General features: G+C 43.4%; 1 protein-coding gene across 1 annotated transcript in view; it reads left to right on the forward strand.

The window, feature by feature from the left end:
* Window positions 1-23,125, forward strand: part of galns (galactosamine (N-acetyl)-6-sulfatase) — a 127,080-nt gene extending 103,955 nt beyond the window's left edge. The window contains exons 12-14 of the mRNA XM_087995660.1: window positions 8,293-8,414; window positions 16,240-16,357; window positions 18,710-23,125. Of these exons, the coding sequence (XP_087851786.1) occupies window positions 8,293-8,414; window positions 16,240-16,357; window positions 18,710-18,796 (327 nt within the window). The 3' untranslated portion in view covers window positions 18,797-23,125. The remainder of the gene's footprint in view (window positions 1-8,292; window positions 8,415-16,239; window positions 16,358-18,709) is intronic.
* The last annotated feature ends 218 nt before the right edge of the window (window positions 23,126-23,343 follow it).

Below are 23,343 nucleotides of genomic sequence, written 5' to 3' on the forward strand. Positions count from 1 at the left end.
CTGTCTATTTCTGCATGGTCTTATTTCCATCAGAGAGGTTTCTTTTTCATAATGCGCCTGTGGAACGTAAGAACAGGAATAGGCAGTTCAGCCGTTGACCTACTCCACCATTCATTATGGTTATTTAGTTTCATCCTCTGCCTTCCTAATTGTTTTTGACTTCTCTCTAATTTCTCTGCATATTCTCCTTTATCAACATATCTGCTATCAGTGTACTTGATGTCTTCCTAACATTTGGCTGTTCCCTCCCATGTTTATTCATTTGTGGAGCCCCACAGTTGCTTGGTTTCTTCTTTCCATTGAACAGAATACATTTTCCTTGCACTTTGTTTAACATTTTAAATGTTTCAAGTTGTTCTGTGTAGTTGTTTGCAGATCCTGATGAAAGATTCTGACCTGAAACGTTGACTCCCCTGCTCCTCTGATGCTGCTTGACCTGCTGTGCTTTTTGCCAGTTCCATACTTTATTGACTGTGTTGGTGTCGCTATCTATTTAATTTCCTGGTTCTGTTCTCAGACTCTTACACTCTCTTTCTTTAAGCTCTTACCTCATTTTCACCAGGATTCCTGTTAGATCCTGAGATGTGCTCGACACAGCACAATTATAAACATTTCATTCAGTTTGGATCATCCCGACCAAAGTGATGGGGGAGTCTAGGAGAAAGTGAGGACTGCAGATGCTGGAGATCAGAGTCGAGAGTGTGGTGCTGGAAAAGCACAGCAGGTCAGCCAGCATCTAGGGAGCAGGAGAATCGACGTTTTGGGCATAAGCCTTTCACCGGGAAGGGCTTCATTCCTGATGAAGGGCTTATGCCTGAAACATTGATTTTCCTACTCCTCAGATGCTGCCTGATCTGCTGTGCTTTTCCAGCACCACACTTTCGACTGATGGGGGAGTCTCATTGATTTGGCAATTGATGGGTGGGACACATGGCAGCAACACAGAATCCAGCCTTATATTCATCAATATAGTGACATTTTATCTCACTTTTAATAGTTTTCATCTATTACAACTTTAATGGGGTGATTTCAGCCCCCTTCCATAATTCTATTTATCCCCTTGCCAGCAGGTTTCTCTCTTACTTTGTTCTCACCTGCCTCATACAGTATACAGTTAGACTGCATATATTTCCTGCAAATCTCTCATTCACCTGATCTCCCTCCCCAGGGTTTGCCATCTGATGTCAGAAATGTAAGTTTTCTAGCTTTTTCAATTTGAGGCAGTCCCTGTGACACTAGCAGCATTAATGTAGAGAGAATGTTGAAGGGATTGATGAATATTGTCTCTCTAACTGTTAGAGTTGTGGCTGATCTGTCCGAGTGTGTGTGCATGCATGCAAGTGTGAGAGTTTGTGTGTGGGTAATCCAAGATGGAGGACAGGAGAAATTTCTGGCTGTAACAGCTGCAACTTTTTTGAGGTATTTTAGGTGTTGGAGGTGATTTCCTCGAATTCCAGGAACAACAATTACTGTTTTATATGCTGTTACATTGTTTTGGAACTTCGGGAAAAAAAAAGGCAAAACAACAGCAGTTTTAAAAGGGAGAAGAACAGACAAAGGAAGCACATGGTGAGGTCAGTGCAGGAGAGTGCACAGTTCCTGCCTTTGCTGTTTGAATGTGTGTATTGTTGGACATCGGAGTGTGTCTGGGAAAATTAGCAAATTGTGAAATTCACAATTGATCTTGGAGGAACTATTTGGGCAAAGTTCACAGCACAGAGGCAGATAAGTGTATTGTTTTTTTTTGTTTTTTTTTATCAATATTTTTATTAGAAATTTAACATTTTTACAAGTTTACAAAAATAAACAAAACTCTCAGATATAAACATTGATATACAATTAGCTCAAATATACAATAGCCAAAATTTGACAACAAAAAAAACAAAACAAAACAAAACAACAAAAAAAAACCCCAAAAAAAAACAAACAGACAAAACTCAACTATCTACTAATCTAACCTACAACTAACCAGGGTGTATATTTAAGTCTCTTACATGCTCGGGATGTGTTAACATCAGATATGATAAAACCCGTATTCGTGCGGGATTCCTCCCCCGAGGGGCCGCGGACCAGCCAGGTTCGTAGTCTCAATTAAATAAAAGCCCTTGTTAGGATAGCCGAAATATCTGTATTTATGTAATTCAAAAAGGGCTGCCATATTTTATAAAATAATTCGGTCTTTCGGTGCACCATATTTGTAAGGAAGTCAAGGGGAATACATTCCATAATTAGTCTGTGCCAATTTGAAAGTCCAGGGGGGCCCTCCGCCACCCAGTTCATCAAAATATTTTTCCTTGCACAGAAAGAAAGAATAGAAAATAGTCTCTTCCCGTACGTGTCCAGGGAGGGAAAGTTCGAAAAGCCCAAGAGGAGAGATACGGGGTCCACTTTTATTTCCGTTCCTAAAATTTCTGTCAGGGTACTTGCTACTTTAGTCCAATATCCACGGATCTTATGACAGGTCCATAAGCAATGTACAAGAGTGCCCACCTCTATTTTGCATTTAGGACACATTGGAGATGCTCCTGCCTTAAATTTTGCCAATCGAACCGGTGCTATATGGGCCCTATGAAGTATCTTCAGCTGGATAGCCTGGGTTCTGTTACAAATAGTAATTCTTCTAGCATTTTCCCAGATATCATTTCTGTGGAGATTTCTAGTCCCAGATCCTGATCCCATGTTTTAAGTAGATTATCCATATCTCCCGATACTTCATCATGTAGCAAATGATAAATATTACTGACGGAAGATACCCCCACTGGTCGTAGGACACGACATTCTCTATCGGATTTATAAAGACTATCTAATAACGTAGTCTTCTTCTGTATAAAATCTCGAATTTGGAAGTATCGAAAGAGGTCTCCATTGGGTAATCCGAATTTCTGACGCAGCTGTCCGAAAGACATCAGGACCCCATCTTTAAATAAATCCCCAAGACATGAGATACCCCTGGCTCTCCAGAGTTTAAAAGTGGCATCTGTTAACCCCGGTTGGAATCCCCATGCTCCCACTATCGGTGCATAGGGGGATGTTTTATGTGAATTACCCTCATTTTGCCGCATTATATTCCAAGCCTTGATTGTATTCAGTATTATAGGGTTTTTACAGTGATCTGTAATGATTTTCCTCTTGTCTGAGAATAGAAGGTTAATAAGTGGGTATTTTACTTGAGAAGCCTCGATGTCCAACCAGATTGATTGTGGATCAGACAAGACCCAATCAGCTATATAACTTAATAGGGAACTTAATTGATATTTCCTAAAATCTGGGAAGTCCAATCCACCCCTTGCCTGTGGAAGCTGTAGCTTCTTCAGCTTAATGAGGGGTTGCCTATGGTTCCAGATAAAGGAACTCAGCCAGCCGTATAATTTACATAAAGCTGTCCTCGGCAGCATCACCGGAAGCATTCTCATAGGATATAGGAGACGGGGCAGGATATTCATTTTGATTAATGCTATTCTACCCAGCCAGGAAATTGGCAGGTCTCCCCATCGCTGGAGGTCCTGCCTTATCCTTTCCAATAAATACACAAAATTAGCCTTATACAACTGACCAAATACTGGAGTAATAAAAATGCCTAAATATAAGAAACCCTCCAGGGACCAGCGAAAGGGAAAAAGGGAACCGTCCGCTAAGCGGGGTATCACAGCAAGGCCACCCATTGGCATAGCTTCCGATTTTGAAAAATTAATTTTATAGCCTGAGAATGCACTAAATGTATTAATAACTTGGATTAAGCGAGGTATGGACATCAAAGGGTTACTGAGGAATAGAAGAACATCATCTGCATAAAGGGTAATTTTATGTTTACCTGTACCAATCCTTGGGGCCACTATGTTAGGATCAGCTCGTATAGCTTCTGCTAGTGGTTCAATTATTAGCGTGAATAACAATGGCGAGAGGGGACATCCCTGACGGCAGCCCCTACCCACACTGAAGCTATCCGAGCCTAATCCATTGGTAACCACAACTGCTTTGGGATCACTATACAATGTTGAGATCCATTTGGTAAACACCTGTCCAACACCAAACCTCTCCAATGTGTAAAACAAATATGACCATTCGACCCTATCAAATGCCTTTTCCGCGTCTAATGAAACCACTACTCCTGGTATCTTTCCCTGATGACAAGCTTGAATCATATTCAGAGCCCTTCTAACATTATTGGATGATCTACAGCCCTTAATAAACCCCGTCTGATCCTCCTTTATAATATGTGGCAGTATCCTTTCTAATCTCAGTGCTAACGTTTTAGAGAGGATTTTAAAATCTACATTTAGCAAGGATATTGGTCTGTATGATGTACAATCTTCTGGGTCCTTTCCTTTTTTGAGGATAAGAGAGATATTTGCCTCTTTCAGCGAAGGCGGGAGACAGCCCTGACTATATGCATAGTTATACATGTCCATAAGTGGACCAACCAGTATTTCTGTAAATTCTTTATAGAATTCAGCTTGAAAGCCATCTGGGCCCGGCGTCTTACCATTTTGAAGGTGCCTAATTGCATCAACTATTTCTTGGGGTGTAAGAGGAGCATTTAGGACCGATACTTGTTCCGGAGTTAGGTCTGGAAAAGTCAAATTTTTAAAAAATGACTGCATCCTTTTCGCCCTATCTTCACAATCCTGTGATTTATATAACTCAGAATAGAATTTTCTAAAGGTCGCATTAATCTTTTTATGATCATGAGTCAAAATACCCGTACTTTCCTTGATAGACATAATCGTCTGAGGGGCCTTTTTTTTCTTTGCAAGAAATGCTAAGTATCTACCCGGTTTGTCGCCATATTCATATAATCTTTGCTTTGCAAATAATATTTCCCTCTTAGCCGTTTGAGTAAGTGTAGTATTTAGAGCTGTCCTAAGAGCTGTAATCCTTTGCAATTTAATAATAGAGGGTCTATCAGTGTATGCTGTTTCAGCCGCTTTTAAGTGGGCTTCAAGCAAACGCTGTTGTTCTCCTTTTAATTTCTTCTGGGTCGCTGAGTAGGAGATGATCAAGCCTCGCGTGTAAGCTTTGATGGTCTCCCACATCATTGACGGGTTGCTAGCTGTACCTGAATTAATTTCTAAAAAAGTTTTAAATTCTTGAGAGAAGTACTTTACAAATTTACTATCTTTCATTAAGAAGGGGTCCATACGCCAATGCCGAGGGGATGTCCCACTGTTCCTCGCCTTAGTTTCCATATATACAGCAGCGTGGTCAGAAATTGCTATATTACCTATTTTACAGGATGATATGGAATTTAAAAAAATTGAGGGGGCAAAAAACATATCAATTCTGGTATGACATTTATGTGGATTAGAGTAGAAAGAAAAATCTCTACCCTGTGGATGAAGACATCTCCATACATCTACTAATCCTAATTCTTTGTTCAGATCCATCAATTGTCTAGATCTGGGAGATACTCCTGCAGTACTCTTGGGAATCCTGTCTATTTCCGGATCCATAATACAATTAAAGTCTCCCCCTATAATTATATGACGGGCATCAAAAGCCATCAATTTTGAGAAGGCTTCTGTTATAAATTTAAAGGGGTGTGCCGGGGGGCAGTACAAATTTAAAATCCCATATTCCTCTCCATTTATGAGAGCTTTAATCAAGATATATCGTCCAGATTCGTCTTTTATCTGCTTTAGGATTTTGAAAGGGAAATTCTTCCGAACAAGAATAACAACTCCCCTGCTTTTTGAGCTAAAAGAAGAAAAAAAGGCCTGATCAAATCCGCCCTGTCGTAATTTCAACTGTTCTTTATCTGACAGATGCGTCTCCTGTAGGAGAGCTATATCAACTCTTTCCTTCTTAAGATTTGATAATATTTTCTTCCTTTTAAGTGGCGAATTACTCCCTTTGACATTCCAGGTGCACCACTTAACCGATTGATCAACCATAATCCTCTGGGCCAATCCGAGACCCCTCGGGAGGGGGAACCCTATCCAGAACATCCCGAGCATGGAACATGTAAAATTTACAAAAATAAACCCTCTTTAATACACCCACAACAATACAGTAAAAAACTATTTCTAAATAAAGAAAATATAAAACGTATCTAAGTGGAGACTTTCCCCCTTGTTCCCAGGGGGCATCACTTCCTCTCCAAAAATCCCTCATATCCTCTCCCAACCAATGCCCCACCCTTGACCCAGGCACTCCTCAATAAAGTGAGGAAAATTCAAATATAATACAAAGCTAGAGTTAACAGTGAGCACCCCACCCCCACCCCTACCAACACCTGGGTATATTTGGTAATGTTAATACCATATATAAACATATAACTATAAAATTACCAGTTCAACAAATAATAATTAAATATGATAATACAAAATAACGAAGGGAAAAACAACCCCGCTCCTAAAGACAGAGGTAAAATCGAATAAGGTAACCACCTCCCCCCACCAACATTAACCAAATCCCCCAACTTATATATACATATATATACATACACATACATATATATATATATATATATATATACACACATACACACACATATACATACACCCCTCATATATACATAAAATAATAACAGAAAACAACTCCAAGGGGGGGGGGGGGGGAGAAAATCAAATCCCTCCCCCCACCCCCCATAATAATATTAAGCAATAAGGTAAGAGAAAAAAAAAGGGAGGGGATATAAACCAAAACGGGGGGGGGAAGGCAGACCAACATCCATTATGTCCTACAGTTTATCTAAGAGAGTCCAAGAATTCCTTAGCCTTTTCTGGTGATCCAAAGTTATATACAGAACCTTCATGGTTAAAGCGTAACATCGCTGGGTAGCGTAAGGAGTACTGTACATTTAAGTCCCTTAAACGCTTCTTCGCCTCGTCGAATGCCTTCCTCTTTCGAACCAGAGCCGGGGAAAAGTCCTGAAATAGCATGATCTTGGATCCTTTGTAGATCATAGCTTGGGGGTCTTTTCCGAGATTTCTAGAGGCTTCTAGGAGTATCTGCCTCTCCCTGTAGCTCTGCAGCCGGAACAGGACCGGGCGTGGGCGCTGGTTCGAGCCGGGCCCCCGTATTGCTACCCGGTAGGCCCATTCCACCCTTACCTGGCCTGATCCAGCTTGTAGATTTAAAAGTTGTGGCAGCCACTGCTCCAGGAATGCTGTAAGCTGGCCTTCCTCTTCCTGCTCGGGAAGGCCCAGCAAACGAATATTTTTTCGACGACCTCGATTATCGAGGTCGTCAATATGATTTTCCAAGGTCCGGACTCGCTGCTCGAGAGTCCGGACCTGATCCACGGCCGATTGAGCGGTTGTCTCCGAGGTCGCGGCCTTTAGCTCCGCCCCTCTGACTCGGCGTTGAATTTCTTCAATTTCACGGTCGTGCTTCTGCAGCGCGGCCGACAACGACTCCCAACGGTTCCTGGATTCGACGATAAAGGCATCGATCTTCGAGTCAAGCTTGGAAAGCATTTCTGCAAGACTTGCTACTGTAGGTAAGTCCCCCGGGGCGGCTGTGGACGCCTCTGCTGCAGCTGGAGAGTGTGGGGGAGGGGTTGCTGCTTGCTGAGAGCTGCGGGCTCCCTTCCCTTTAGTCATTTTAACTTAGGATAAAGTTGCTTAAATGTAATATTACACCACTAATTCAGTTACTAAACTATTATAAATGATTTATAAATGATTTGGTGAGTTTGGTAGGGGGTAGGTGACCCACTGTGCCCAAGTCTTGGGAGGAGCACTATAGACTCAGTCTTACTGGGTCGCCGCCATCTTGGATCCCCCCAAGTGTATTGTTTTTAAGTGTGACCTACAGAAAGTCTGCAATAGTGAGTAGAGGGTGGTACGTGTATGGAATGAGCTGCCAGAGGAAGTGGTGGAGGCTGGTACAATTGCAACATTTAAAAGGCATCTGGATGGATATATGAATAGGAAGGGTTTGGAGGGAAATGGGCCGAGTGCCGGCAGGTGGGACTAGATTGGGTTGGGATATCTGGTCAGCATGGACGGGTTGGACCGAAGGGTCTGTTTCCATGGTGTGTGTGTGTGTGTGCGTGTGTGAGCTTTTTGTTGGATGAGGGTATCTAAAGTGTACTAAATTAAACTGAGTCAAGGGGTTTGAGGTACAGATCAGCCATGGCTTGATTTAATAGTGGAGCAGCCATGATGGGCTGAATGGCCTCCTGCTGTTCCTGTACTGATTGGGCTCAGTGTTCTAGGGGCTCACACATGCTCTCCAAAGATTCTCTAATCCCAATGTTTTCACTAGTCACATTTTTTCAGAACATAGTGATTGAAAGGTTTCAACAGGAATTTTCTCAAAACTTAAATCTTTTTTATATAATTTCAGGGAATTAACTTCTGCCCAGGACAGAATGTGACCGGTGTCACAACACATGATCAAAAGGACTACACCATCCAGCCCCTGCTCTTCCATCTTGGGAGGGATCCTGGAGAGAGATACCCAATCAGGTGAGAGGAACAGATGGAGAGAGGCTCAGCTTTCAGCTGTCTTTTATTCTCGAGATAAACCTCCCCAAATCAAATTCTAGTCTGTAACTCTCTCCCAGGTATCTGTTATTTTACTTATAAACTATCCTTATTTCCTGAATTCCTCAATTACATTCCAGTCTATATCTCATTCAAGGTATTTGTTATTTTACGTATAAACTAGTCTGAACTTGTCAATAAGAATCCAGCCTGTAATTCTCTTCCAGTTGTCTATTATTTAATGTATAACCCTCCCCCACCTGAACCCCTAGATTAGATTCTGGCTTGTAACTCATTCCAGGTTATTTATCTTGTTTTTTTTTTAGAACATTACAGCGCAGTACAGGCCCTTCGGCCCTCGACGTTGCGCCGCCCTGTCATTCTAATCTGAAGCCCATCCATCTACACTATTCCATTTACATCCATATGCCTGTCCAATGAAGACTTAAATGAGCTTAAACTTGGCGAATCTACTACCATTGTAGGCAATGCATTCCATTTTCTTACTACTCTCTGAGTAAAGAAACTACTCTGACATCTGTCTTATACCTCTCTCCCCTCACTTTAAAGCTGTGTCCCCTCGTGTTTGCCTTCCCCATGCTTGAAAAAAGGCTCTCCCTGTCCACCCTATCTAACCCTCTGATTATCTTATATGTCTCTATTAAGTCACCTCTCAACCTTCTCTCTAGCGAGAACAGCCTCAAGGCCCTCAGCCTTTCCTCATGAGACATTCCTTCCATACCAGGCAACATCCTAGTAAATCTCCTCTGCACCCTCTCCAAAGCTTCAACATCCTTCTTATAATGTAGTAACCAGAACTGTACACAATACTCCCAAGTGTGGCCGTACCAGAGCTTTGTACAGCTGCAGCATAACCTCCTGGTTCCGGAACTCAATCCCTCTATTAATAAAGGCCAAAACACTGTATGCCTTCTTAACAATCCTATCAATCTGGGTGGCAACTTTTAGGGATCTGTGTACATGGACATGGAGATCCCTCTGCTCATCTGCACTCCCTAGGATCCTACCATTAGCCCAGTACTCTGCATTCTGATTACTCCGTCCAAAGTGTATCACCTCACACATGTCCACATTAAATTCCATTTGCCACCTCTCAGCCCAGCTCTGCATCCTATCTATGTCTCTCTGCAACCTACTACATCCTTCATCACTATCCACAACTCCACCTACCTTAGTGTTGTCCGCAAATTTGCTAACTCACCCTTCTATGCCCTCATCCAGGTCATTTATAAAAATGACGAACAGCAGTGGACCTAACACTGACCCTTGTGGCACGCCGCTAGTAACTGGACACCAAGATGAACATGTTCCATCAACTGCAACCCTCTGTTTTCTTTCAGTAAGCCAATTACTTATCCAAACTGCTATGTCTCCCACAATCCCATTCCTCCACATTTTGTATAATAGCCTACTGTGGGGAACCTTATCGAATGCCTTGCTGAAATCCATATACACCACATCAACCGGTTTACTCTCATCTACCTGTTTGGTCACTTTGTCAAAAAACTAATAAGATTTGTTAGGCACGACCTACCCTGCACTAAACCGTGCTGACTGTCCCTGATCAGATTATTATTTTCTAGATGGTTATAAATCCTATCTCTTATAACTTTTTCCAACACTTTACCAACAACTGAAGTGAGACTCACTGCTCTGTAATTACCAGCGTTGTCTCTACTACCCTTTTTGACAGAGGAACCACATTTGCTATCCTCCAGTCCTCAGGCATTATTCCTGCAGACAATGATGATTTGAAGATCAATGCCAAGGGCTCGGAATCTCTTCCCTTGCTTCCCAGAGGATCCTAGGATAGATCCCATCTGGCCCAGGGGACTTGTCAATCTTCACATTCTGTAATAATTCCAATACCTCTTCCTTATGAACCTCAATCTCTTCTAGTCTAGATGAAAGTATCTCTGTATCTTCCTCGCCAACATTGTCATCTTCTATGTTGAACACTGTTGAAAAATATTTATTTAGTGTTTCCCCTATCTCCTCTGCCTCCACACACAACTTCCCACTACTATCCTTGATTGGCCCTAATTTAACTCTCGTCATTCTTTTATTCCTGACATACCTATGCCTTAGGATTAACCCTGATCCTATTCGCCAACAACTTGTCATGTCTTCTTCTGAGCTCTCTTTTTAGGTCTTCCCTGGCTTCCTTGTAACCCTCAAGCGCCCTATCTGAGTTTTCACATTTTGTCCTAACATAAGTCTTCTTCTTCTTCTTGACCATAGATTCCACTTCCTTAGTAAACCACGGCTCACGCATTCTATGTCTTCCTCCCTGCCTGACAGGTACATACTTATCTAGGACACACAGGAGCTTTTCCTTGCATAAGCTCCACATTTTTAATGCAGTTTCCTCCCCCAATCTACGCTTCCTAAATCTTTCCTAATTGCATCATAATTTCCCTTCCCCCAGCTGTAACTCCTGCTCGGTGGAGTACACCCATCCCTTTCCATCACTAAAATAAACTTGACAGAATTGTGATCGCTGTCTCCAAAGTGCTTACCTACTTCCACATCTAACACCTGGCCAGGCTCGTTACCCAATACTAAATCTAAAGTGGCTTCGCCCCTTGTAGCCTGTCTACATCCTGTGTCAGGAAGCCCTCCTGCACACACTGGACAAAAACTGACCCATCTATAGTACTCGTACTGTAGTGTTCCCAGTCAATATTTGGAAAGTTGAAGTCCCCCATGACAACTACCCTGCCTCTCTCACTCCTAGCGAGAATCATCTTTGCTATCCTTTTCTCTACATCTCTGGGACTATTCAGAGGCCTTTAGAAAACTCCCAGCATGGTTTTATATATAAACCACACCGAACCCTTTGATTAGAATTCAATCTTGAACTTACTTCCATTTATCCTATATTAAAACAATTCAAACCCCTCAATTAGATTCCAGTTTGTAACTCACTCCCAGTATCTATCTGTTATTCTGTAAATAAACCCCTGAAACCCTCGACTAGATTCCATCCTGAAAAAGGTGGCACAAACTTGGTGGGCAGAATGATCACCTTTTTCTATGTTTGATTCTATCTGGCAGCCTGATCTTCCTATGAGTAGTTTGCAGCATCAAAAATCAGGAGCCTCAGAAATGGTTAGAACAGCATATTGTTAGTGTTAATTGTTAGTATATTAGTCTTCTAGCTATGTGATGTCGAGCTACTTTGAGCTCAATAACCTAGATTCCATCTTGCTGAGTTCTAGGTGACCCTGGGTAAAGGATTAGATCAGCCAGAGCTCTTGATTCAGTAAACTCTGTGCATATGAGTTCCTTTTAATCATTGGAGAGGGATGTTTTGGGGAAGTTAAAGGGAGTGCCAGTGCCAGTGCTGGAGATCTAGTGGGAGAGTGAGCACACAGGAGAGAGAGAGAGTGTGCAAGAGAGTAAGCAGGCGAGGGAATGCACAGTACAGTGAGAGAGACAGAGAGTAACACAGAGAGAGAGAGAGACACACACACTTGAGACAGCATGGGAAAGTTACTAAGAGACACCTGGAGGAAGGTTAACGAGAGAGAGACAGACAGCATGGTAGAGTTAGTGAGAGAGAGAGAGACAGACAGACAGCATGGTAGAGTTAGTGAGAGAGAGAGACAGACAAACAGCATGGTAGAGTTAGTGAGAGAGACAGACAGACAGCATGGTAGAGTTAGTGAGAGAGAGAGAGACAGACAGACAGCATGGTAGAGTTAGTGAGAGAGAGAGACAGACAAACAGCATGGTAGAGTTAGTGAGAGAGAGAGAGAGAGACAGACAGACAGCATGGTAGAGTTAGTGAGAGAGAGAGAGACAGACAGCATGGTAGAGTTAGTGAGAGAGACAGACAGACAGCATGGTAGAGTTAGTGAGAGAGAGAGAGACAGACAGACAGCATGGTAGAGTTAGTGAGAGAGAGAGAGACAGACAAAAAGCATGGTAGAGTTAGAGAGAGAGACAGACAGCATGGTAGAGTTAGTGAGAGAGAGAGAGACAGACAGCATGGTAGAGTTAGTGAGAGAGACAGACAGACAGCATGGTAGAGTTAGTGAGAGAGAGAGAGACAGACAGACAGCATGGTAGAGTTAGTGAGAGAGAGACAGACAGACAGCATGTTAGAGTTATTGAGAGAGAGAGACAGACAAACAGCATGGTAGAGTTAGTGAGAGAGAGAGAGACAGCATGGTAGAGTTAGTGAGAGAGAGAGAGACAGACAAACAGCATGGTAGAGTTAGTGAGAGAGAGAGAGACAGACAGCATGGTAGAGTTAGTGAGAGAGAGAGACAGACAAACAGCATGGTAGAGTTAGTGAGAGAGAGATAGAGAGACAGACAGCATGGTAGAGTTAGTGAGAGAGACAGACAGACAGCATGGTAGAGTTAGTGAGAGAGAGACAGATAAACAGCATGGTAGAGTTAGTGAGAGAGACAGACAGCATGGTAGAGTTAGTAAGAGAGAGAGAGAGACAGACAGACAGCATGGTAGAGTTAGTGAGAGAGAGAGAGATAGCATGGTAGAATTAGTGAGAGATAGAAAGAGCAGGAGTGTTCGTGAGAAAGTGAACATGCTAGAGAGTTCGAGAGAGAGCACAGGGGCATTAGTGAGAGAGAGAGAGAGACTGTTGGTGCGTTAATGGGAAAGGGACAATGTGGGGGCACAATTTTAAGAGGAAACGTTAGAAGGGATTTGAGGAAATTATTTTTCACCCAGAGGGTGGTGGGAATCTAAAATGAATTGTCTGGGAGGTGACCAGTGGAGTGCCACAAGGATCAGTGCTGGGCCCTCTACTTTTTATCATTTGCATAAATGATTTGGATGCAAGCATAAGAGGTACAGTTAGTAAGTTTGCAGATGACACCAAAATTGGAGATGTCGTGGACAGCGAAGACAGTTACCTCAGATTACAACAGGATCTGGACCAGATTTGCCAATGGGCTGAGAAGTGGCAGATGGAGTTTAATTCAGATAAATGTGAGGTGCAGCATTTTGGGAAAGCAAATCTTAGCAGGACTTATACACTTATGGTAACATCCTAGGGAGTGTTGCTGAACAAAGAGATCTTGAAGTGCAGGTTCATAGCTCCTTGAAAGTGGACTCGCAGGTAGATAGGATAGTGAAGAAGGTGTTTGGTATGCTTTCCTTTATTGGTCAGAGTATTGAGTACAGGAGTTGGAGGTCATGTTGCGGCTGTACAGGACATTGGTTAGGCCACTGTTGGAATATTGCGTGCAATTCTGGTCTCCTTCCTATCGGAAAGATGTTGTGAAACTTGAAGGGGTTCAGAGAAGGTTTACAAGGATGTTGCCAGGGTTGGAGGATCTGAGCTACAGGGAGAGGCTGAACAGGCTGGGGCTGTTTTCCCTGGAGCGTCGGAGGCTGAGGGGTGACCTTATAGAGGTTTACAAAGTTATGAGGGGCATGGATAGGATAAATAGGCAAAGTCTTTTCCCTGGGGTCGGGGAGTCCAGAACTAGAGGGCATAGGTTTAGGGTGAGAGGGGAAAGATATAAAAGAGACCTAAAGGGCAACATTTTCACGCAGAGGGTGGTACGTGTATGGAATGAGCTGCCAGAGGAAGTGGTGGAGGCTGGTACAATTGTAACATTTAAGAGGCATTTGGATGGGTGTATGAATAGGAAGGGTTTGGAGGGATGTGGGCCGGGTGCTGGCAGGTGGGACTAGATTGGGTTGGGATATCTGGTCAGCATGGACGGGTTGGACCGAAGGGAATGTTTCCATGCTGTACATCTATATGACTCTATTGCTGGCTTTCTCCTTATTCACTCTCCTCTGTTGTCTTCACAACATTAAAAAACTACTTGGATGAGCATATGAAATGTCATGATATTCAAGGCTGTGGAGCTCGTGCTGGAAAGTGGGACTACAAGGGAGGCGATGGTCTCGTGGTAACAAATGCTGGTCTTGCCAGCAACATCCTCATCCCATGAATGAATAAAGAACAAAATGTAGATTTAATGTAGCTTTGCAATAACGATTCAGTAAGCTAATGGGCCTCTTCTGTACTATGTGATTCTGTGAGTAAATGAAAGAGAGGGAGAGACAGCAGGGGAGAGTGAATAAGGAGGAAAGACAGCAATAATCTGCTCAGTAACACCCAGTTGGAGTATTATCAGGGCCACTCAGCTCCTGACCTCATGACAGCCTTGGTTCAAACACGGACAAAAGACCTAAATTCCAGAGGGAAGGTGAGAATGACAGCCTGTGACATCAAGGCTGCATTCGACTGAGCGTGGCATTAAGAAGCCCTTGCAAAACAGGAATCAGGGGGCTGGTTGGTTTTCATTGTTGGAGGTCAATCATCTCAGCTCCAGGACACATCTGCAGGAGTTCCTCAGGGTAGTGTCCTCGGCCCAAACATCTTCAGCTGCTTCACCAATGACCTTCTTTCAATCATAAGGTCAGAGGTGGGGATGTTCACTGAGGATTGCACAATGTTCAGCACCATTCGTGACCCCTCAGATATTGAAGGAGTCCATGTTCAAATACAAGAAGATCTAGGTTGATGGTGACAAGTAACATTGGTGCCACATGAATGCCAGTCAGTGACCATTTCCAAGAGACTATCTAACCACCACCCCATGCCATTCAGTGGTGTTACCATCACTGAATTCCCTCGATCAACATCCTGGGAGTTTACCATTGACCAGAAGCTGAATTGGATTCACCACATAAACACAGTGGCAGCAAAAGCAGGTCAGAGGCGAGGAATATTGCAGAGAGTAATCACCTCCTGACTCCCCAAAGCATGTCCACCATCTACAGCACGGTAGAAGTCAGGAGTGTGATGGAATAAGCCTGGATGGGGGCAGCTCCAGCAACACTTGAGGATCTTGATACAGTTCAGGACAAAGCAGCCCGCTCGATTGGCACCAATTGCATTCACTCCCTCTACCACCAATGCACAGTAGCAACAATATGTACCATCTCCAGATTCACTGCAGAAATGCTCCTTCGACAGCACCTTTCAAACCCACGACCACTTCAGTCTAGAAGGGCAAGGACGGGACATATGTGTGAACACCGCTACCTGCAAGTTTTTGTCCAAGCTACTCACCATCCTGACCGGGAAATATATCACTGTTTCTTTGCTGTCACAGTGTCAAAATTCTGGCATTCCCTCCCAAATAGCATTGTGCCTCAACTCACAGCACATGGGTTGAAGCAATTCAAGAAGGCAGTTCAGCACTACCTCCTCAGAGCAGTTAGGGATGGGCAATAAATGCTGGCCCAGCCAACGATGCCCACCAGTGTCTTGACTGAAGTTTTTTGAAGAAGTGACAAAGAAGTTTGATGAAGGCAGTTTGGTGGCTGTTGTGTTGATAATTTTCAGCAAGTCGTTTGATGTGTTTCCACATGGTGGACTGGTTAGTAAGGTTAGATCACATGGGACCCAGGGAGAGTTAACCATTTGGAATCAAAATTGGCTTGAAGGTAGGAGACAGAGGGTGGTGATGGAGGCCTGTGACCAGTGGTGTCCCTCAAGGATTGGTGCTGGATCCACACTTTTTGTCATTTTTATAAAGGATTTGGATGTGAATATAAGAGGAATGGTTCATAAGTTTGCAGATGACACCATAATTGGTGGTGTGTGGAAATTGAAGAAGGTTATCTCACAGTACAGTGCGAACGACTGTGTACAGACACAAATTGAGAGCAACTCCTCCCTTCTTCTCTGTTCACTTCTCTTTTTCTCTGTTTTTCTGTGTTTGTTCTCTGTTATCTTCTATTCTCTCTCTCTCTCTCCATCTCGGATTACCTCTCCCTGATATTGCAGGTTTTCCCACCAAGAGTATGAGACAGCAATGAGAAAGATCACAAACATCGTGCAACATCACAAATCTTCGCTGGTGCCAGGAGAGCCGCAGCTAAATGTCTGTGACCAGGCTGTTATGGTGAGTGATCAAAATCATTTTTATACCACATGTTCAGCACAAAAGAGAGAACATAAACTATCAATCACAGCTTTTATATAAAAATCATTCAAGTTCCAGGCTTTGCTGGGGGATAAAAATTCCAGCTGCAGCATTACTGCCACCCTCTGGTCACACCTTGTACAGGATGTGCTTCTGCTAAGAACAACTCATCTTCCCTATTCCCCTTTCTCATTCAATCATTTGCCATTAGCTTTCCCCTCAACCCTCCCTCAATCCCACTGTGTCTAACAGGTTTCCCCACACTTAATAACTCCCAATACCATATGCACACTGCCCAAAATCAAAAATCCACAAAAAAAGGTAAAATACTGTGAATACTGGAAATCTGAAACAAATACAGAGGATGCTGGGGAAACTCAGCAGGGCTGGCAGCATTTGTGGAGAGAAAAATAGAGTTACTGTTTGAGTCTGGTATGACTCTTTTTCAGAATACAGAACAATTCTGAAGTTTATAGTTCTTCCAATTTTTATTCTGACTATAAAAGTTGAAATTGTCCCTTGCACATGAAAGTTGTCAACCTGCCTATTTTGTTGTACTTTGCCTAAAATTCATACAGGTAAAATCTCCTGCTTTTCTCTCATCATCCTTCTCTGTCAATTCAGTAAGATAAGTCAATTTGTCAAACGTTACCTGCCTTCTACATATCCATGCATTCTGTCCTGAAACTAACTCAAAACTGTCCAAGTGCCTGTTAAGTTTCGTTGTTTTTGTTTGAAAACCTTATATATAACTGATGTTAAACTGGTCATCCTGTGCCAGCTAGGACTGTCCTTACATGCTGGAGATCAGAATGAAAATGTGTGGTGCAGGAAAAGCACAGCTGGTCAGGCAGCATCCGAGGAGTAGGAGAGTCAACATTTTAAGCATAAGCTCTTCACCAGGAATGTCTTGATGAAGAGATTATGCTTGAAACTTCGACTCTCCTGCTCCTCAGATGCTGCCTGACCGGCTGTGCTTTACCAGCACCACACTTGAAGATTATGGCAAGCCCTTCTGCAACTGTCACCATCACTTCCTTCTGTAACCTGGGATGCGTGCTATTCAGACCAGGCAATGTATCACTAGCCTTTCCAGTATATCATGCCCGACAATATTCACACTATTCATTACCTCTAGTATCTCTGCTTCGACCAATAGTAAACTTTGACACAAAATACTCAAGCACATATGACCCTCTTTGTCCCTAATAAGCCTCACCATGTCTCAAACTGCATCGTACTTTTTACAAGTGGATAGAAGAATTTAGATTTTGATTTTACATTACTGCCAGTCTATGACCTTGCACTCTTTGCCATTTATTTTCCTCTTCAATATCCATCTTAAATTATTGTATTTGGCCATCTGTTTGCTTTAAAAATTCACCTAATATCTATAATACACCCTCTTTTTCTTTCCTGTTCGTTAAATACTTTGCCTCATTATCCAAGGTGCAAGGCTTTGGTTTCCCTGCCCTCCACTTTTGTTGGAATGTACCAAGCCTGTACCTGAAGCATCTCCTCATTAACCATCACACATTGCTCTGTCATAGCTTTTCCTGATCTTTAGTTCCACTTTACCTTGGCTCAGACCCCTCTTCCTATTGAAAAGCTCTTGCTCTTCGTCATTAATAATCAAACTATTACATGCCATTACAATAACGACTACATTAATTCTTCATTAATAATCAAACTGCTACATGTCATTACAACAATGACTATATTAATTCTTCATTATTAATAATCAAACTGTTACATGTCATTACAACAGTGATTACATTTCCAAAGTGCTTTATTAGCTACGAAGAGCTTTGGAAATATAAATTCATTCTATTTTCTCTTTTTACCCATCTGTCTACCCTATCTAATTGCATTTCTCTTCTGAAGCATGAATGGGGTTCGATTTGTATCCATTTCGGTGTCCTTCTCTCAGAATATATTTCAGGTAATTCCTCTTTGGATGGGAAGTTTCCTGATGTCCATGTTAGCCCTGACTCCTTGGTTTTAAATTATATTAATTAATATTTGAAGCTTCCTCATAGGGAATAACTGGTGTCTCAACTCAATCTTAACTGTGACAACATAAAAGGCCAAAGAGGATTAAGCAGCCCGACAGGCTGGCATGGAGCCTGGTATAACAGTTCACGAGTGAGGAAAGTTGTGAACCAATAATGTGAGGACTGAGATGTCAAAGTCAAAAGCCCATATACACATTCTACAAAGTGGTTAGACTTTGCCAGGTTATGAATAAAGAGAGGATGAGTAAGGGGGGGTGGGCATAAATAACGATGTTTGAGAAATTATTATTTAATGTCTTCCATTTTTTACCATCAGAATTGGGCGCCTCCTGGTTGTGAAAAGCTTGGCAAATGTCTGAAGATTCCCAGGTCAAACCCATGGAAATGTAACTGGCCACATTAACATTACTTACAGAGGTCACATTTATTCTGTTCACACTGGATTCTAGGGAGTCAACATCAACATTTCAAGGAGAACCGTCACTCAGTGAGAGGCAGTACCTTCAGGAACTGTATCCCAGCGAGAGTCAGCCCCTTCAGGAACCATATCCCAGTGAGAGTCAGCACCATCAGGTACTGTACCCCAGTGAGAGTCAGCCCCTTCAGGAACTGTATCCCAGTGAGAGTCAGCACCTTCAGGAACTGTATCCCAGTGAGAGTCAGCACCTTCAGGAACTGTATCCCAGTGAGAGTCAGCCCCTTCAGGAACTGTATCCCAGTGAGAGTCAGCACCTTCAGGAACTGTATCCCAGTGAGAGTCAGCCCCTTCAGGAATTGTGTCCCAGCGAGAGCACCGTCAGGAACTGTATCCCAGTGAGAGTCAGCCCCTTCAGGAGCTATATCCCAGTGAGAGTCAGCTCCTTCAGGAACTGTACCCCAGTGAGAGACAGCACCTTCAGGAACTGTATCCCAGTGACAATCAGTCCCTTCAGGAACTGTGTCCCAGTGAGAGACAGCACCTTCAGTAACTGTATCCCAGTGACAATCAGCCCCTTCAGGAAATGTATCCCAGTGAGAGTCATCTCCTTCAGGAACTGTACCCCAGTGAGAGTCAGCCCCTTCAGGAACTGTATCCCAGTGAGAGACAGCACCTTCAGTAACTGTATCCCAGTGACAATCAGCCCCTTCAGGAACTGTATCCCAGTGACGATCAGCCCCTTCAGGAACTGTATCCCAGTGAGAGTCAGCACCATCAGGAACTGTGTCCCAATGAGAGTCAGCCCCTTCAAGAACTGTATTCCAGTGAGAGTCAGCCCCTTCAGGAACTGTATCCCAATGAGAGTCAGCACCATCAGGAACTGTATCCCAGTGAGAGTCAGCCCTTTCAGGATCTGTATCCAAGTGAGAGTCAGCACCTTCAGGAACTGTATCCCAGTGACAATCAGCCCCTTCAGGAACTGTATCCCAGTGACAATCAGCCCCTTCAGGAACTGTATCCCAGTGACGATCAGCCCCTTCAGGAACTGTATCCCAGTGAGAGTCAGCACCATCAGGAACTGTATCCCAATGAGAGTCAGCACCATCAGGAACTGTATCCCAGTGAGAGTCAGCCCTTTCAGGATCTGTATCCAAGTGAGAGTCAGCACCTTCAGGAACTGTATCCAAGTAAGAGTCAGGAACTATATCCCAGTGAGAGTCAGCACCTTCAGGAACTGTATCCCAGTACCAGTCAGCAGCCTTCGAAACTGTCTTGAGTATACTCAATGATTGAATCTCAGCAGCTGTTTGCGAGAACTCCCCTGTGAGAGAAGACATTCCCTCTCATCTGTGTCTTAACTTGGTTATCCCTTCCTTGGAGGTTGTGTGCTTTGTTCTTAGACTCTTCTTAAGGGGAAACAACCTTTTCACAAATAAGGCGTTCAACAAGGTTCTCATGGGAAACTGATTGGCAAGGTTAGATCTCACGAAATACAGGGAGAACTAACCATTTGGATACAGAACTGGCTCAAAGGTAGAAGACAGAGGGTGGTGATGGAGACTGGAGGCCTGTGACCAGTGGAGTGCCACAAGGATCGGTGTTGGGTCTTCTACTTTTTTGTCATTTACATAAATGATTTGGATGCGAGCATAAGAGGTACAGTTAGTAAGTTTGCAGATGACACCAAAATTGGAGGTGTAGTGGACAGCGAAGAGGGTTACCTCAGATTACAATGGGATCTTGACCAGATGGGCCAATGGGCTGAGAAGTGGCAGATGGAGTTTAATTCACATAAATGTGAGGTGCTGCATTTTGGGAAAGCAAATCTTAGCAGGATTTATACACTTAATGGTAAGGTTCTGAGGAGTGTTGCTGATCAAGGAGACCTTGAAGTGTGGGTTCATAGCTCCTTGAAAGTAGAGTTGCCGGTAGATAGGATAGTGAAGAAGGCATTTGATGTGCTTCCTTTATTGGTCAGAGTATTGAGTACAGGAGTTGGGAGGTCATGTTCCGGCTGTATAAGACATTGGATCGGTCACTTTTGGAATATTGCGTGCAAATTTGGTCTTTCTATCGGAAGGATATTATGAAACTTGAAAGGGTTCAGAAAAGATGTACAAGGATGTTGCCAGGGTTGGAGGATTTGAGCTATCAGGAGGGGTTGAATAGGCTGGGGCTGTTTTCCCTGGAGCATTGGAGGCTGAGGGGGTGACCTGAAAGAGATTTGTAAATCATGAGGGGCATGGATAGGATAAATAGACAAAGTCTCTTCCCTGCGGTGGGGAGTCTAGAACTAGAGGGCAAAGGTTTAGGGTGAGAGTGAAAAGATATAAAAGAGACCTAAGGGGCAACTTTTTCACACAGAGGGTGGTACGTGTATGGAATGAGCTGCCAGAGGAAGTGGTGGAAGCTGGTACAATTATAACATTTGAAAGGCATCTGGATGAGTATATGAATAGGAAGAGTTTGGGGGGATATGGGCCGGGTGCTGGCAGGTGGGACTAGATTGGGTTGGGATATCTGGTCGAGTTGGACCGAATGGTCTGTTTCCATGCTGTACATCTCCATGACTCCCAAATCGCAAAGTCATTAATATACGTAGTAAATAATTATGGCCCCGATACATCCCTGTTGTATACCCCAATTACAGGTTGCCACCCTGAAAATGCCTCCTTTTCCAAGCTCTGTCTTCTGTTTTTTAGACAATCTTCTATCCACACGAAGACACTACCTCCAACACCATGGGTTCTTCTCTTATTAAGTAGCCATCTGTGTGGTACCTTCTTGAATGCCTTTTGGAAATCCGTTATAGAACATAGAACAGTACAGCACAGTAGAGGCCTTTTGGCCCACGATGTTGTGCTGAGCGTTTATCTTAATCTGAGATCAACCTAATCTATACACCCCTCAAATTACTACCGTCCTTGTGCTTATCCAGCAGTCGCTTAAATGTCTCTGACTCTAAACCCACTGCTGGCAGTGCATTCACACACCCACCACTCTCTGTGTAAAGAACCTACCTCTGACATCTCCCCGAAACCTTCCTTCAGTCACCTTAAAATGGTGACCCCTCATGACAGCCATTTCTGCCCTGGGGAAAAGTCTGTGGCTATCTAGTCTATCTATGCCTCTCATTACCTTATACCCCTCTATAAAATCACCTCTCTTCCTTCTCTCCAGTGTGAAAAGCCCGAGCTCACTCAACCTCTCTTCATAAGACATGCCCTCCAATCCAGGCATCATCCTGGTAAGTCTCATCTGCACCCTCTCGAAAGCATCTACATCCTTCCTATAATGATGCGACCAGAACTGGACACAATATTCCAAGTGTGGTCTAACCTGTCTTTAATTCTATATTCAGCATTCAGATTCAAACTCACCCTTCCAAAATGAATCACTTCACATTTACCCAGGTTGAACTCCATCTGCCACTTGTCAACCCAGCTCTGCATTCTGTCAATAGCTTGCAACCGCTCTCGTCGCTATCTACAACACCGCTGACCTTTGTGTCATCGGCAAATTTACTAACCCACTCTTCCACTTCTTCATCCAAGTCATTTATAAAATCTACAAAGAACAGAGGCCCAAGACCAGATCCCTGTGCGACACCACTGGTCATCAACCTCCAGGCAGAATACCTTCCATCCACTACCACTAGCTGTCATCTTTTGGCCAGCCAATCCTGTACCCAGCCAAATTTCCCTGTATCCCATACCTCCTAATTTTCTGAATGAGCCTACCATGAGGATCTTTATCAAATGCCTTAATGAAATCCATATACACCATATCCACTGCTCAACCTTCGTTAACCTGTCTCGTCACATCCTCAAAGAATTCAGTAAGGCTTGTGAGGCATGATCTACCCCCCACAAAGCCATGCTGACTATCTTTAATCAAACTATGTTTTTCCATATAGTCATAAATCCTATCTCTCAGAACCTTGCTTACCACAAGACTGACTGGTCTGTAATTTCCAGGGATTTTCCTATTCCCTTTCTTGAACAGAGGAACAAACATTCACCTCCCTCCAATCATCCAATACTCCTCTCATGGAGAGTGAGGATGCAGAGATCATCGCCAGACGCACAGCAATCTCATTCTTTGCTTCCCATAGTAACTTTGGATATCTCTGATTTGGTCCTGGGACTTACCTATCTTGATGCTTCTCAGATTTTCCAGCACATCCACTTTCTTAATATCAATCTGTTCAAGCCTATTAACCTGGTCCACAGTGTTCTTACTATCAACAAGGTCCCTCTCCCTGGTGAATACTGAAGCAAAAAACTCATTTATGCCCCACCCCCACTCCCCACCTCTTCAGACTCCAGCACAAGTTCCCTCCACTATCCCTGATCAGCCTACCCTCTCTCTGATATTCTCTTATTCCTCACGTAAGTCTAGAATGCCTTTGAGATTTCCCTAATCCTTCCCACCAAGGCTTTTTCTTGCAACATGAAATCCTTAAACAGCCTCCACATTTCTGTTGTGCAATTCCTGTAGAACAATTGTTCCCAATTCCACAACTCTTGCCT

The sequence above is a fragment of the Chiloscyllium plagiosum genome, unplaced genomic scaffold (assembly GCF_037043375.1).
Source record: "Chiloscyllium plagiosum isolate Xiang-an unplaced genomic scaffold, Cpla_swu_hap1 HiC_scaffold_17, whole genome shotgun sequence".
Taxonomy (NCBI): Eukaryota; Metazoa; Chordata; class Chondrichthyes; order Orectolobiformes; family Hemiscylliidae; genus Chiloscyllium; species Chiloscyllium plagiosum.